At 52.0% G+C, this 14,630-nt stretch overlaps 1 protein-coding gene across 2 annotated transcripts in view; it reads left to right on the top strand.

The window, feature by feature from the left end:
- The window catches only part of Atos (atos homolog atossa), a 37,690-nt gene extending 23,857 nt beyond the window's left edge, over nucleotides 1–13,833 (top strand). Inside the window, exons 1-9 of one of the 2 annotated variants that reach the window (XM_076789960.1) lie at nucleotides 4,151–5,033; nucleotides 5,406–5,620; nucleotides 5,828–6,048; nucleotides 6,156–6,378; nucleotides 6,970–7,135; nucleotides 7,568–10,049; nucleotides 10,117–10,438; nucleotides 10,811–11,010; nucleotides 11,881–13,833. In XM_076789960.1, the coding sequence (XP_076646075.1) occupies nucleotides 4,973–5,033; nucleotides 5,406–5,620; nucleotides 5,828–6,048; nucleotides 6,156–6,378; nucleotides 6,970–7,135; nucleotides 7,568–10,049; nucleotides 10,117–10,438; nucleotides 10,811–11,010; nucleotides 11,881–12,049 (4,059 nt within the window). In that variant the 5' untranslated portion in view covers nucleotides 4,151–4,972 and the 3' untranslated portion in view covers nucleotides 12,050–13,833. Of the gene's footprint in view, nucleotides 1–4,150; nucleotides 5,034–5,405; nucleotides 5,621–5,827; nucleotides 6,049–6,155; nucleotides 6,379–6,969; nucleotides 7,136–7,567; nucleotides 10,050–10,116; nucleotides 10,439–10,810; nucleotides 11,011–11,880 lie in introns of those variants that run through there. The other variant, XM_076789968.1, reaches the window with a different exon arrangement.
- The last annotated feature ends 797 nt before the right edge of the window (nucleotides 13,834–14,630 follow it).

Here is a 14,630-nt window from a genome sequence, read left to right as displayed (position 1 = left end):
GCCGAGCGGGCCGCAATCGTTACCCTTTTCAGCCCGGCGACTGATTGCACATATTCGGTCCGGTCGATACCGAATAGGGGCCGAGAAACTCTCACGCTCGTAAAATGTTGAGTCTCCTCCAAGTTTCGGCTCGGGGGAAAGAGAACGCGCGTTCCGATCGGCGCGGACGACGTAAACGATCCCAATGACGCCGCTAATCCCGGATAAAATCATCGCCATGGCTTATCACGGTTGGACCGGTCGAAACCGGGTAAAAAGCTCGGACGCGAGAGCGTGAATCGGTTCGCCGACCAGCATCATCGTTCCGGCACTTTCACCGGCGAGCCAACTCGCTTCGAGGAGGTTGTGGAGTATCCCCTTGTATTTCTGTCGCGGCGCCTCTGACGGTTCTGCCCCGGGAGGGCAGAACTCTCTAAAAGCGGAGTCGTCAAGGGGATCCGTTATCCTCGAGCGACTGACCGACCAACGATTGAACGTCGCGGTTGTCTGTTTGCCGGAACTGCGGCGAGCACTACGGGTCACGGAAGAAGTTGCAACAGGAACAGAACGACTTTCTAGCGGAGATAGAGCCTCTCGAGCTGGCTGCGCGCCGATGCTGGAGAGCTTCTAAACCCTCCGGGACCGAAAAGAGAAGTTACTTTTGCCGGATCTTCGAGTTCCATTTTAGAAACGTTCTTTTTTCCTGCTCGGAGTCCGGCGAGTGCCTCAAAGGACGATCCACGTCGATGTCGCATTCGAGGAAAGACGATATAGTTGATCGCGCTCGACGAGGACCCAGAGGCGCGGTCTAGCGTAGATAGGCACGCTAACGAGCTAATTGGTAACGGACCGGTAGCAACAGAAGACGGCCTCGTCCCGATCAATGATTTCCTTCATCGAGCGTGTAAACACGAGCGATTAGGAGTAGAAAAGGCAGGCATGCGCGTCACGTATCCATTTGTAACGATAATTCCTGACCGTCGGCAAAATCGGCGAGTATCGTTATTATTTTTTTGGCGGCGCAGTGACAGACGTGTTCGCAGTGCCGCGGGGACGACGGTTCGTATCAAACGATTCCGCGAGAGGAGAACGCAAATGAGCGATCAACGAATAACGGGGACAGCCGGCAAGAACCGATTACTTTTTACAATAACGCACGCGATACGTTTCTTCGTCCTACTCGCGCTCGCGGCGCGGTGCCCGACGTTTCCAATCCGCGTTTGTTTCGCGTGTCGCCGCATTTACACATTCGCTCTAATCAGCGGCCGTGTTTCCACGTTATCGTTGCGAATTAATTACCTTACGTAACCGTGAATTCGCTCACGGTGGTTTACTCCGCGCTCGCCGACCTGACGAGACCGAACAGAATGTCGACGATTGTTTTCGATCCGTCGGCCGATCGCGTAATCGCTCCCGAATTATTTACAAGTCTCGGAAAGTTGACCCAGGACAAGATCTCCGACTATCTCTGCGTTATCTCGACGACGACGAGAGGTCGTCTCGGTGCCGATAAGACCGTGATTTCGCGTCTCCGTGGTGGAAATTGCAAAAAGACGCGTCGCGTAAATAATTAAGGAACAAATCGCCGGAGCGCGGTGTAGCCGCGAGCCGAGCGACTGAAACACGGCAGCTACGGAAGCCGTGTAATTCTGTTAATGCGTTTACAGGCGCGTTCCAACCGTAAAATTCATGCTGCGCCCCAGCGTATATGTATGTATATGCAAAAGTCGATGCTCGTTTCGCGGCGTACTCGCACCTCGTCTTCCTTCAGCAACGGAACCAGATAATAGTTCGAGTCACACCTGTGGTTCGTCAATTCTCTCGTTGCGCAGAAATCGGCCGTTGCTACGCCACTGGGCAACCGGACTCCGAGCCGCGGACAACCATTTACGACGCGAACGGCGGTCGGTGTTATGCTAATGCAACAAATATAGCCGGCATTTAGCATCTTTGATACATTTCCGAGCGAGCGCTTGAGAGAACGTAATTTGTTAGAGCGATAATGGCAAAAGCGGATCCCACGTCGTCAGACCACGGCTCCGCGAAGTTGACGAGGAATATTTCTCCGGCGATCGATAGCGATAGGAACCGAGGCGAAACATTGCGCTCCACATTGGCCGCTACTTAACAGAATTGGCAGTGCGTCTTGGGTCTCGGTGAATCTCACTCGGATCGTCCCGATCTCGGTTCGCGACGCTGACGTCGACGCCGATGCGACGCGACGATCGCCGCGACTTCGACTCGCGGCCGATCTCGTCTCGGTGAAACCAGCGAGCAGTCGCGGATCGCGATAATTGATAGTTGTTTAGAGACTAATTCTGGCTATCTGTTTGTTGGCCGACTGCCTCGCGGAACCTTCCACGGCAGTGTCGACGGCGAGCTCTCGCGAGTTTACATTTCTGCGCGAGCCGTGGGTCTCGCAACTAGCTCTCTCGGTGCCATTGTCTCCGCGAAAGCCTCCTCTCCGTCCTCTCTCCGCGGCTTTCCCGCCTTATCGTTGAACAAAGGGATCGTTCTCAGAGGAATTCCCAGCCTCGCGACCGAATACTCTCTTCCGTTGAAATGGAACAGCGGTGTGTGGCGCGATCCGGGGGCTGCATCAAGGTCGATGCAATTACGCGCGACCAGAAACCACGAAACGACGACGAGACAACGTGGAACCCGAATAATTCTTGTTTACTCGGGGCTGGATAACACCGGGCGCCATCGGACTGGTGTTTTCCCAGCTGGACCAGCCGGCGCGTTCGCACCGTGCACCGTAACCATGCACCGAGCTGCATCGGAAGCGCATCGGCCCTCTCCCTCAGCCTCTCTCAACATCCCTCAGCCTCTCTGAGCCTCCCGCGACGTCGCCACATGCCCGAGCCTTCGTCAGCCTCCGGCTTTAGCTCGCCGAGTCGATCCCTCGTCGGCTTTCCAATGGCTCTCCGAATCTGCAACGACGATCCCGTTCGAAATGAAACGTTCCTCCCGACTTTTTCTATCGACCACAAAATTAATTAGCTCGCTACACGTTCCCGTCGCGTCCGATCCGTGTTAATGCATGGTCATTTGGTCGGGTTTCTGGCACAGCCTGCTGGGCATCGGTCAGCTGTTTACTGGATTTAGAGCGACTAATTATACGAGGAAAACTCAGGCAGTCCCTGGCGCTAACAAGATTCTCGCGGCGGATTATCGAGTATTCCAGACTATCGGACGACCCGATTAGAAGCGGTATAAAGGTATGCTCTTTTTGCTCCGTCGCCGGCTGATCGTCTTAAAGTATCCTTGCCGATTTGCCCGACGATCGGCTCCCTCTCCCTCTCTCTCTCTCTGTCTCGCGACCAGGATATCAGGACAGAGGTGTTCACCCGGAGTGCGTCCCGAGGCTCGACGATCTCTAAATAACTGCGGATTAACTCGAACATCTTGACGGTTGTTTAATCGGAGATGTTCAAGCCAGAGATTTCCCCTTAATCCTTGCACCGCTACCTCCCCAGACTGCCTCGCTCTCTCTCTCTCTCTCTCTCTCTCCCCCTCTCCCCCTGTCTTTCTCGAAGGACTTCGCCGAGGGTTGGAGTTTTTGCGCATGACACGCGAGTACGATCACCCTCGTGGAGCCCCACAAGCTCTCCCTTCTGTGTACAGATCCTCGACGCACACAGAGGAAACGAGCGTGTGCCGCGTTACGCCGCCGCACGGCGCTCTCTCGGTTCTTTATTCAAATTCCTCGTCGCGTCGGGTCTGCCGCACGGTCTTTTTCAAAAAAATCTCGGCTAATCGTCGAGCCAGCTTTTCGAGTCCAAGTGCCGACCAAATCTCGTCCCCCTCGCCGTCGGATCCCACGTGCACCGCCCCGCGAATTCTGTTCGTTCTCTACGGCCTCCGTGTCGTTTAGTCCGCGTTCTCGAGCGCGTTCGACCGGTCTCTCGCGATCTCGAGCCGTTTTCGGCTCTCCGTCCTTCGAAACGGAGAGCCCGCGGGGATTCGAAAATATGTTCGCCGATAAAAGTGTTGCCCTAAAGACGCCGTGATACCCGTGCGAACGAGCTTGCGACGCGTCGCGCGTCGTAACGGACCGAGCGACCGTCGGTTCGCTTTTAGAATCCGTCCAGCTTCTTTGATCTAATTGAAGAGAGTGGACGGGCAGCCGTCCTCGAAACCCGGCGGATTTTCCACGAAACCGGCCGGTGTTACATTTCCCGTGGAATTCTCGGAGTTTCCGTTCGGAGGAGCGCGGAGGAGAGTTCTCTGTGCTCGTTGGAGTGAACGCTGAAACGCTCGGAGGAAAGGCGGCGAGGAAGCCAATCCGGTTCGTCGCTTTCGCCGCGTATGGCGGCGGGCAAAGTTATAAATAATGCCCATCGCCCTCCTGTGCGTATTCACCTTTACATAATGACCGGCGGAAGACGGCCGACGAATTCTCGGATCGGGTGTCGTATGAAAAGACACGGGAAAACCCTCGAAACCCGCCGCACATTCTAACCGGTCCTGCGAAATCGTTCGATACCGTACAATCGCGATTTTCGGCTCGAGCGAATGTCAACGATTCTCGAAAAATTCGTGCTTCTAGAGGGCCAGCAAGTTCGAGGGACCAATGGGAACGCGTTACCCTCCTGGAATCCGCTTCCGAATATGAGCTTCTCGCGCGACGCTCTGCGCGAGTTAATAGACACTGCGACTGACTCGTGGAATCGGTCCAAGAAAATCCGTGATCGTTTCGAGAAGTTTTGAGAGCACTGCCGGCGCTCTTTGTGCAACGAGGTTCGAGATGCTCGCCGCGGCGAACAAGGAGAAGGAAAGAGTCGTCGATCGTGTGGAGTACGCTCGAGCAGGATGATAATGGTGACGCGTTCCTCCTGAAAAGGGCCGAGCCGGAGAGCAAAGTTCGTTCTCCTGGTAAAGACATCGCTCGCGAAGCGGTAGCCGAGCATGATTCGTCGCGCGTTTAAGATCGACGATAGCGGCGGTCAAATCGTTCCAGTTTTCTTTCCCCCGAGACCGGGTCTCGAAAATGTCGGCGATCCTGTTACAGTGCGTCGGCCACTGCTTCCACAGAAGGAGAACGCGCGCAGGTTCGTGATCGTGCTGGTTCCCGACCGGCTAGCCTCTATCTAGACCGATTTTTCACCTCTCCCAGGGGCCCACGCGCGCTAAGATTCACCGAGTCTACGAATCTGCCTAGTCCCACGCCACCGGAAACCGATTAACCCCCCTTGCCATTAAACGAAACCTTTTTGTTTCCTTTTTTTTCTTCTTTTCTTCCATGATAGCCTATTGAGAGAGATAATTGCGATGTGTCACGCCGTAAACTTTGAGAACCACGGCTGACTCAATTTTCTGCCCATTCGCGACCACGGCGAACGACGGTTCGCTGAAAAAGACTCGGCGGATCGAAGTTCTTTTTGCGATCGGTAACCGCTGACCTAATTTCCTCTCTGTTGCAGGTATGCACTGCCTAGGCGCGGTGATAGGAGGCATTCCCAGCCCGAATGGGGTTGGCGGTCGGGGTGGCATTCTCAGCGTGTTCCGAGCCCTTGGAGTCCTTGTGTCCGAAGGGAGGATTCAGGGCCCTCCACGTGGTTACAAAGAGGGCCCGCACTGCGCGGCGCCCATGCAGGCTGCTCCCAACAACCATGAGTGCGAGGAAGATAATTATTTGGTAAACGATCTCGCCTCGTGTCGTTTTTCTGTTGACCCGGTCATACTCTTTGCACTCTAAAGCGGCTTGGAAAACTGTTCGTGTCCTCTTGAAACGGACATGTCGCCGAGTAGATTTACGATATCCCTTTAAAGGGCCAGTCGAGTGCGAAGCTTTAAAAATCGGGACAAGGTGAACTCTAACGTCAGCATGTTTTCGTTTGTCCAGTGCGATCGATACCTTGTACTGGTTCGAGAGATCGCCGATCGTACAGCGATCGGCTCGTATTTGTGCATCGAAGTGATGCTGTGCAGCGACTGTCCGTGCGGTTTGGCCAAAGCGAGGAACAAGAATCCGATCAGCACCGTGCCGTCCTTATCAATCTCACCATGGCAACACGCGTCGGAGATGCTGCTGGAGTACTGGTGTATCTGCGTCGTTCCCAGCAAGTGAGTGGCGCAACCAGACCTCTCTGGTCTTTCTTTCCCTCCCTCTCTCTCTCTCTGCCGCTCTCTCGATAGCGCACTCCTCTAACTGATCCGTACAAAAACAATAGGAGTCCAGAGACGATGAACTTTTACGGGCTGTACCAAGCGGTCCGTTCCCGGCTTCACTTCAGTCAAGTCGCGGCCTGGTGGTCCAGGAGCAACGGTGCTGAGCCGAGCTACATCACGACGAGGGTGGTTCCGTACAACGAGGAGAACCTGAGGAAGTTTCGCGAGACTCCTGTCGAGCATACCTTCCCTCTGGCTGGCAGCGGCGATGGAAATTCGATAAAGGTAGGTGGAAGGAGGAGGTGTGGACCCTAACGTATCCATCCGACAGCATCGTCTCGTCTCGAGCCTTCTTAACGCTTTTGGGGACGGACTGTTCCACATGATAGGCTCGATAGCAGACATAGTTTCGAACTCGGGACCCACAAACCTGCCGGAGATCCTGTAAGCGACGTCAGAACACTTTCTTGCAACGCGTCCCCCTCCATTGTACTTGATGGTAGAAGCAAATCTTTGAACTGATTTTGTCCTCGAAGCTTGCGATCTGCTCGTTGAAAGAAGAGTCTCAGGGTCGGTCTCTCGAAAAGCAGACTAGGAGTGTTCGTCGACGGACGCGGAGATCGCGCTAGCGCGGTCGGGAGCGACAGCCGAGGTCAACGTTCCTCGAACCGTCCATGTAATCCGCACGGTGGTTCACTGCCGTTCACGTACTCCGAGTACCATCCACGGTTCTATTCTGGTGGTCGAGGACACCAAACGAATGCCTACTTTTAACCAACGGATGAGTCACACCGAGTGGCCAACGGTGTCCCGGTCGAGCGTACTCTCGTCGCGGCGGTTAATGAAGCTGAAGAGGATTTCTCGTGTGAATTTTAGGTCACCGTGTGGGCACTGCCGAGGATGGAGGAGGTGCCGGTTCTCACCTGCCCGTTGCATCCGATCAAAGAGAAAGACGAAGAGGGTGTCGCGAGAGCTTTGACGCCCACCAAGGCGATCCCGGTCCCCAGCGCTTCCCAGAACCCCGAGGGCCTCGTTCTGCCTGGTAATCAAATACATTAGTGCCGACGAACTTTGCCGGTCGCAATCCTCCGACGCGATACTAATCTCGCCTGTCTTGCCTATGAAAATTCGCTGAGCCGGTATCACTCTTCTGCATTAGATTTCGTAATCGTTCTCCTTTTCCGTCTCTTACTTCGCACAACTACAGATTCCAGGTTGTTTCAAAACAGTTCTCGCTGTCGAGGTTTTCAGACGCAAGACGTATCCTTTTCGAAGGAATGTCCCGGAGGTTTCGCAAGCGTTGCAGAGGCTAGCTTTATTGTTTCGGCAATGACTTCTCTCCGCGAGGAGAACCTCGGAACACCGTGTCCTGGGTGTGTCGGTTGGCTGTAACGTTTGGGAAACAGGACGTTCGTTCGAAAAGGCCACGGCTTCTCGAAGAATGTCGCGAAACGAGTCTGTTTTTCTTGGACAGCTCTGGTGGACGACAGAATGCAGACGTCATGCGACAAGCTGGGAAAACACCACTGCCGTTGCGAGGAGGAGGACGCTTCGCCGCCCTCGCCGTCGATCCCCAGACCCAACGGCGAAAGGAAGCGACGACGATCGTTGCCTTGCGGCCCAACGGACGTCACCACGGTGACGGTGCAGCCGATGCCGTTGCCGTCGGTGCAGGAGGCGATAACGCAGGAGGCCAAGGACAGTCAGAGCTCCAGCTACCCGAAATGCTCGGGCGAGATCTCGAACAACCGTGGAAAAGCTGTCCAGGGTCAGAGCTGCAAACTGGAGGAGAACGGGGTCAGGAATCGTAACAATCTGAACGCCGACAACCTGGAGCGCTGCTTCAAGGCCCAGCTGAATATCGAGGACCGCGACGGGAACCTGGAGAAGCGGTACAAGAGGTCTCTCGAGGACACGGAGTCGGCTAAACAGACCAATCTGAAGGAGAAGCAGTGCAATCTAGAGAAGGACGCGCAAGGTAGCGGCAAGAAGATGATGAAGGACGCGGAGAGCAAGCCGGCGGAGAAGAACGGCCTGTTCGAGAACCTGATACCGTTCAACTCTTCCCTGCCGTGGTCCTTCGTCGAGTCCTGGAACAACAGCACCGCGAACAGCAAGTGCGCGTTCCAGAGCCTGCGCGGGAACAAGGACAACTACTTCAACGATTCCGAGAGAACCTGCAAACCGGCTGTATCGAAGGACTCGAGTATAGTGATCAATCCGTTCAGGCAACCAAGTCCGTTCCACGAGTCAAATCCTGGACCGTCGACGAATAACCGGCTGAAGCAGGAGTCCTTGAACTCGATGTGCATGGTGCACCAGAGCTGCACCAAACCGTCGAACAAGCTGTCCGGAGCGATGTGCGCTGGACAGGAGATGCCGAAGCCCGGCTTGGACGGAGCCGCCAACAACAAGACCAGGTCCGGGAAAGATCTGAGCCAGTTGATGTCGAAGCTGACGTTCCCGGAGGAGAAGGAGAAGGCGAAGGAAGAAGGTGGGTTTCTGGAATGGTTCGCCAAGGTGCCTGGAAGGGTGTTGGGTGTTGCGCCGAGCAGCGGCTACGTAGAGAACAAGGTGAAGACCACGAGCCTGAAGAGCCAGGATCACGGAGCCGAGGTGAAGTTCAAGAACTGTAATCTGGAGCTGAGTCAGCGGGAGTTCGACGAGGTGCTGGCGGTGCTACGGGCCAGGACACCCTCCAGCCGCAAGAGGACCAGCGTGAAGACGGTCAGGAGGCGCGAGAGGTCGGAGAAGTCGGTCGAGGACGGCTCCGACAGGAAATACGTGAATCTGGAGAACGGCGAATGCTCGACGAACAACATCGTGAACCGCGGCAAGGCCTGCGAGGGCTGCAGTCACAAGCTGTGCCGGAAGAACGACCAGCAAGCACTGGAAAAGATTCACTTCGGCGATATCTATGGCAATAAGAATATCTACAACCCCTCGCAGAAGCAGGAGAAATTGGGCAGCGGGTCCTCCGAGGACCTGCAAATCCTGAAGTGCACCAACACCGAGAAACGGCCGAACGAGCCGGCGGACTGTCTGCAGAACGTCTCGAACAAAGCAGACATACTATTGGGAGCAATCTTACGAACAAGTAAGGAACGAAGGAACCTGCCAGAGGTTTCGAGCGGGACCAAGCCGAGGTCCGCGTCGTCGACGGCCACGAACGAGACGGAAAACGCCGTTCGGGGCATGGTGGACGCCGATAGAACGTGCCTGGAGCAGAGGACCGCCGCGCTGGAGGACGAGAAGTCGTTGCACGTCGCGCTGAACAAGAAATTCAACCGGATCAGACAGCTGTTCAAGAAGGAGCAAGAGAAGAAGGTGATGACGGAGAACGGCTGTCTAGAACCGGAGCAGCCCGCGGCCGTTCAGCGCTCGTCGTTCTCGTACAACAACGTGCAACCGAGCTTGCACGATCCAAAGAGCTCGAGGAACAGCAAGGCGAAGAGGTGGATCGACTTCGCGAACCTCGAGGAGACGGAGAGGAAGAGTGAGGCGTGCACCGATCCTTCAGAGCTTAGTACAAATGGCGCACATCAAAACTCGAGAACCTATAGTACAAATTACAAGGAGGAGAGCTGCGCCGGACACGACGATCCGGCCACGGTCAAGTGGCAGAACAGACTGTATAGTACAAACCAGGAGGATAGCACGGCGATCGAGCAGAGGGTGGAGGACGATAAAGTTGTCCCGAAGCTGGCCAAGGACGTCAAGTCACGGAGCAACGCGAAGGAAAACACGGCGATCCTGGAGGAGGACGAAACCCTCGACAGGGTAGTACCCACTGCCATCGAGCAAGAGAGATTCCGGAGATCTCTCGAGAACGCGGCTTCGATGGTGTTCCATAGCAGGACCGGCCTGCCGCTCACCTCTAGCCCGGCACCCTTGAGGAGGGGTAGCTGTTGCTTCGACTATGACAGTAGCTTGAACTCGGTGTCGTCCAAGAGAAGGTACCAGCCATTACTTTAGATACTCGTAGCAATGTTAACCGATTTACCGATTTGTCTTCCGTTTCAGCGCACTGTTCGAGCTGAACACCCCGCCTAGTCCAGGCGCGGTCTCTTTGGAGGAGACCGACAGGGAGACCGAGAATGCTGGGGAAGGCGAGGAGACACCGAAAAGGCGGTCCACGTCTCGCAGCAGACCGCAGAGTCACGCTCTCCTAGGCAGCTTCGAGGAATCAGCGTTGAACGGAAGACTCGAACCTGTGTCGACGGTTCACGGTTTCACGGCGGAGCTGGGCGCGAGCGGTTCCTTCTGCCCGAAACATCGAAAGCTTCCGGTCACCGTGTTCTTTTACACACTCGGTGACAATGATAAAGTTTCTACACCCTATCTCGTACGTATCGCGTCCTTATTCTTCGTTTCTTGTTCTCCTTGTTTTTCTATCGTTCTATTTGATTTTCTAAATTGTTATTTTATTTTTATCCTCTTTTTTCTACTTACTACCGATTTTCCACGAGGACCGTGTTGCCGTGTTATATCGAACGGGCGTGTCTTCTTTGCGGTTCATGAAACATTTAGATATTTTTCCACCCATATTTCATATCTCACCTAATCCGATTTTCTGTCTGTTCTTTCCGAAACAACTTTTCAGCAGACACGCCTATTAGATATGAAACGGCAGTGAGTGGTTCCCCGTTGAGTTATGTATTTTAGTATGTGTGACCCGAACGACGATCTGAACAGACACTTGTACGTTTTTGCATAGGCACATATTAATTTGGGCAAAAAGGGCTACCAAGTACCAAGGAGCGGTACTATTCAAGTAACGCTTCTGAATCCCTTGGGTACAGTCGTTAAGATGTTCGTAGTACTATACGACCTTTCTGATATGCCGCCACGATCTCATACTTTTTTACGCCAGAGAACACTGCGGGACAAAACGCTACGCTACCTCGTTCATCTTAGGTGCGTACACAACGAAACATCCAATTTTGTCCGTACCGCGCTCTGAACTTTGAAATTTTAATTAGCTACGGTGGAGGTGCGTATCTCTCTCCTCCTCGTCGATTAAAGTTTTAAAGCTTTCACGACCAGTGTTCCTAGTAGATGACGCGGCTACCGAGAGCGACGCTGATCAAACACGAATACGACGATTTAACCCTTTGCACTCGAGTCCCATTTAAATAAATCAGTCATTTCCGTAAATAACAAGGAAACGCTTTCGAGTCGCTGGCAGATGATTCAAGGGAAAATCTCCGACTGCAAAGAGTTAAGTTAAGACCGCGTTCGCACTCGGTAGCTTGTGATAGTTGGCTCCACCTTCCTTGTGTCGTCGCTGTTGCTCTTTGTCCCCTGTCCGTTTCTGTCGCTGACTCACAACTAACCCTCCTTTCTTGGCTCTCTTCAGTTTCTTTAATGTTCCTGGCAAGCTTTCTTGTATGCGAAATATGTACGCCTGTGTGTGTGTGTGTGTGTGTGTGTGTGTGTGTGTGTGTGTGTGTGTGTGTGTGTGTGTGTGTGTGTGTGTGTGTGTGTGTGTGTGTGTGTGTGTGTGTGTGTGTGTGTGTGTGTGTGTGTGTGTGTGTGTGTGTGTGTGTGTGTGTGTGTGTGTGTGTGTGTGTGTGTGTGTGTGTGTGTGTGTGTGTGTGTGTGTGTGTGTGTGTGTGTGTGTGTGTGTGTGTGTGTGTGTGTGTGTGTGTGTGTGTGTGTGTGTGTGTGTGTGTGTGTGTGTGTGTGTGTGTGTGTGTGTGTGTGTGTGTGTGTGTGTGTGTGTGTGTGTGTGTGTGGCCAGAGGGTTGATTCCCGCAGCATTAAACCGGACCATTTCGTTTACAGATTCATGTCCGGCAAGTCGGGCCGAATTTACTTGCACACGGACATCCGTATGATTATTTGTCGGAAGTCCGACGTCGACACGGCGTCGGACTTCGGGTCAGAGCCACCAAAGGAACTCCGGAGCTACATCCACGGCCCTACCAATCCGAAATTTTCGCCAAGGTGCTGAGCCATGTGGCTCTTTCCATGGGGTTGCTGCCAGTCGCTTCGCTCGCCTAGCCCCCTTTACGCAGAGGTTTAAACTCGAACGGATCTTTTTTCATGAAAGAAGTGCATCGTTCAGGTCGGATAAAGGCTAGGCGACCAACGATCTCTGATCGCTAGACTTCGGACCATTTTATGCATCCGCAATACGTCCCGTCGCATCGAAATCAATATAAAATAGCGTTTCGTTAGAAATCAGAGTGCAATTCTTGAAATTTAAATTTTTTATTTCGATCCTATGTCCGAGGGAGTTTAGTTTTATGGTTTCGTAATCGCATAAACGTCCGAGGTTTAGAAGACATCGTCAGGGAAATAATGTTGAATCTTTTTTGGACTTTGAGAGGAAAATGAGCCTTTATTCCGGAGATGGTTGTGGAGAGGATTGTACGAGAAACCTTTCGTGAAAGTTGGGAAATGGTTTTTTTTTTCTTCAAACACTGCGTACCTTTCTTCGCGGGAACATGTGAAGAATTTTCGAGAGACTATTGTTTGCGGAGAAAGGACTGTAATTGGAGGGTTGGACGTTTTTGGAAAGAAATGTTTAAAATGAGGCGCTGGTTTCTCTGAAGAATGAGAGAGATGCTTGAAAAGCGAAGAAGGCATACTAAGGGGAACATTGTAGTTGTTTGGTATAAGAGCCGCTTGCTTACTGTTTAGTCGCGGTTTAATTGTTTCTTTTCGTTCGTTTAACAGTAATTTAATTTATAGCGCGAAAGACATACGTCGGCTTGCGATCGCTTCTTCCAATTCGGTTTCACCGTTCGAGGATCGATGAAAATTGTATTTGCGGTTGTTTTTTCTCGCATGGTATTCGCAGCGAATCGTTACGTTTGGATTCTAATCTCGATCGAACTTCCGTTGTCTTTCAAAAATTCAAACGTTGCCAGCTGCCGGGTCCGCGGATCCTGGATCGCAAGCTAGATCTCCTTGGAAGGCCATCTTCTCGATATATTGTTGTAAATAGAAGTCACGTATAAAATCGAGTAAGAATTCTTTTTTAACGGGATGATACCGTCGTGTGTGTGTGTGTGTAGCACCCATATGTTTAGAAAGAGAAAGAGAAGTAAGAGACGAAGAGAAGGTAAGCAGAAGTATAAGTAAGCGGTACGAGCATAGAAAATGTCAAAAATCGGGTCTCTCGTTGACATCGAACGTCATCCTTTCAAGCTATTGTACAAATGACGAAGAGAAACGAAAGAAGAAGAAAAATGTGATTTAGAAAAACGTTTAAAATGTAATTTAAAAAATAGATGCCATTTATCGATTCGTTGATATTTTCGGATGAAACAAAGCGAAAGACGATCAAAGACGTCGTTTATTTTATTAATAAAAAAGAGAAAGAGAGAAACGAAAAGCAGGAAGAAGAAGAAGAAGAAGAAGAAAAGGGCAGATCGAAGAACTCTTTCGCGTGAAACGTAGTTTGCGATCAACGAGTGGCTGGATTACGCGACTTTTCCTCCTCGATGATAAAAAAAAACCGAAAAAAAAAACAAACAGATGATACAAGACGATGAAGATGAAGAAAATCATTATTTACACGTATAAAAAGAACACAATTTTGTGTCCGTAGCACTGTGATGAATATTTTGATAGACTATAAAGAGTAATTATTATGAAAAAAGTATCTATTTGAAGTAGCGAGTATGTCCTAGATCGTAAATAATTAATAATTGTATAATACTAATGTCGTACGAGGAATGTAACCGAGCGTAAATTACTAACCGTACAGAATTACACACACCTTTCGCAGATTCACGAGGGCGCTGATTATTGTCACCGTAAACCGAACCGGCACAGTTCGTTCCCCTTTATTTTTCTACGCGCTTTCAAAACGAACTTAAACCGTGGTGTGCATCCACGTTGGAGGACCGATGATCGAGCATCACCCGGACCGTGCGCACTCTCGTCCACGATTTAACGGACAGCTGTCCACGCGATCAACCGCAACTCGTTTCGGATCGAATCGAGACGAGACGAGACGAGACGAGTCCATATTTTCGAAGCGTAATTCCGGAATCGAAGTGAACGGGGTTCGGGTGTTGGCTCGACGCATGTAATCCGCTTCGAACGAACCGAACATGAAGGCGCGATTCGTGATCTGTCTGGAGGATTTGTCTTTCGACGAGAAACATTGACGAAGCACGACAAGTCGCATGATTAGGCCGACGAACACCTTGCTGGACGATCGAGGTCAACTCTGCCAGATCCACGGAGTTCAAGATCGATTTGACCGGTCGAGAAGAACCAGATTATCCAAATAGAAAATTCTTTTCTTTGTGGCGCGTGTATTGTACGGCAGGGAAAATCGTAGAGTGTGTAATCACTGCCATGCTGTATATACATACGTTGTAGCGTAGGTGGACCGTTCGCTAACGATTCGAGGGGATTTTAGCAATAGTCTTTCGCCTGATCGAGATCCCATTGACCAGAGACGGGAAACCTAAATTAGGGAGGGCGTCCGTGCGAGAAATTTTGTCGAAATCGTCGGGTTGCTTTCGATCAGATTGCAAAACGTAGCTTCTCTTTTTCCTATTTAACGCGCGAAC

Source organism: Halictus rubicundus, chromosome 1 (genome assembly GCF_050948215.1).
Source record: "Halictus rubicundus isolate RS-2024b chromosome 1, iyHalRubi1_principal, whole genome shotgun sequence".
NCBI classification, from domain to species: Eukaryota; Metazoa; Arthropoda; class Insecta; order Hymenoptera; family Halictidae; genus Halictus; species Halictus rubicundus.
This window is presented reverse-complemented; position numbering and strand designations above follow the sequence as displayed.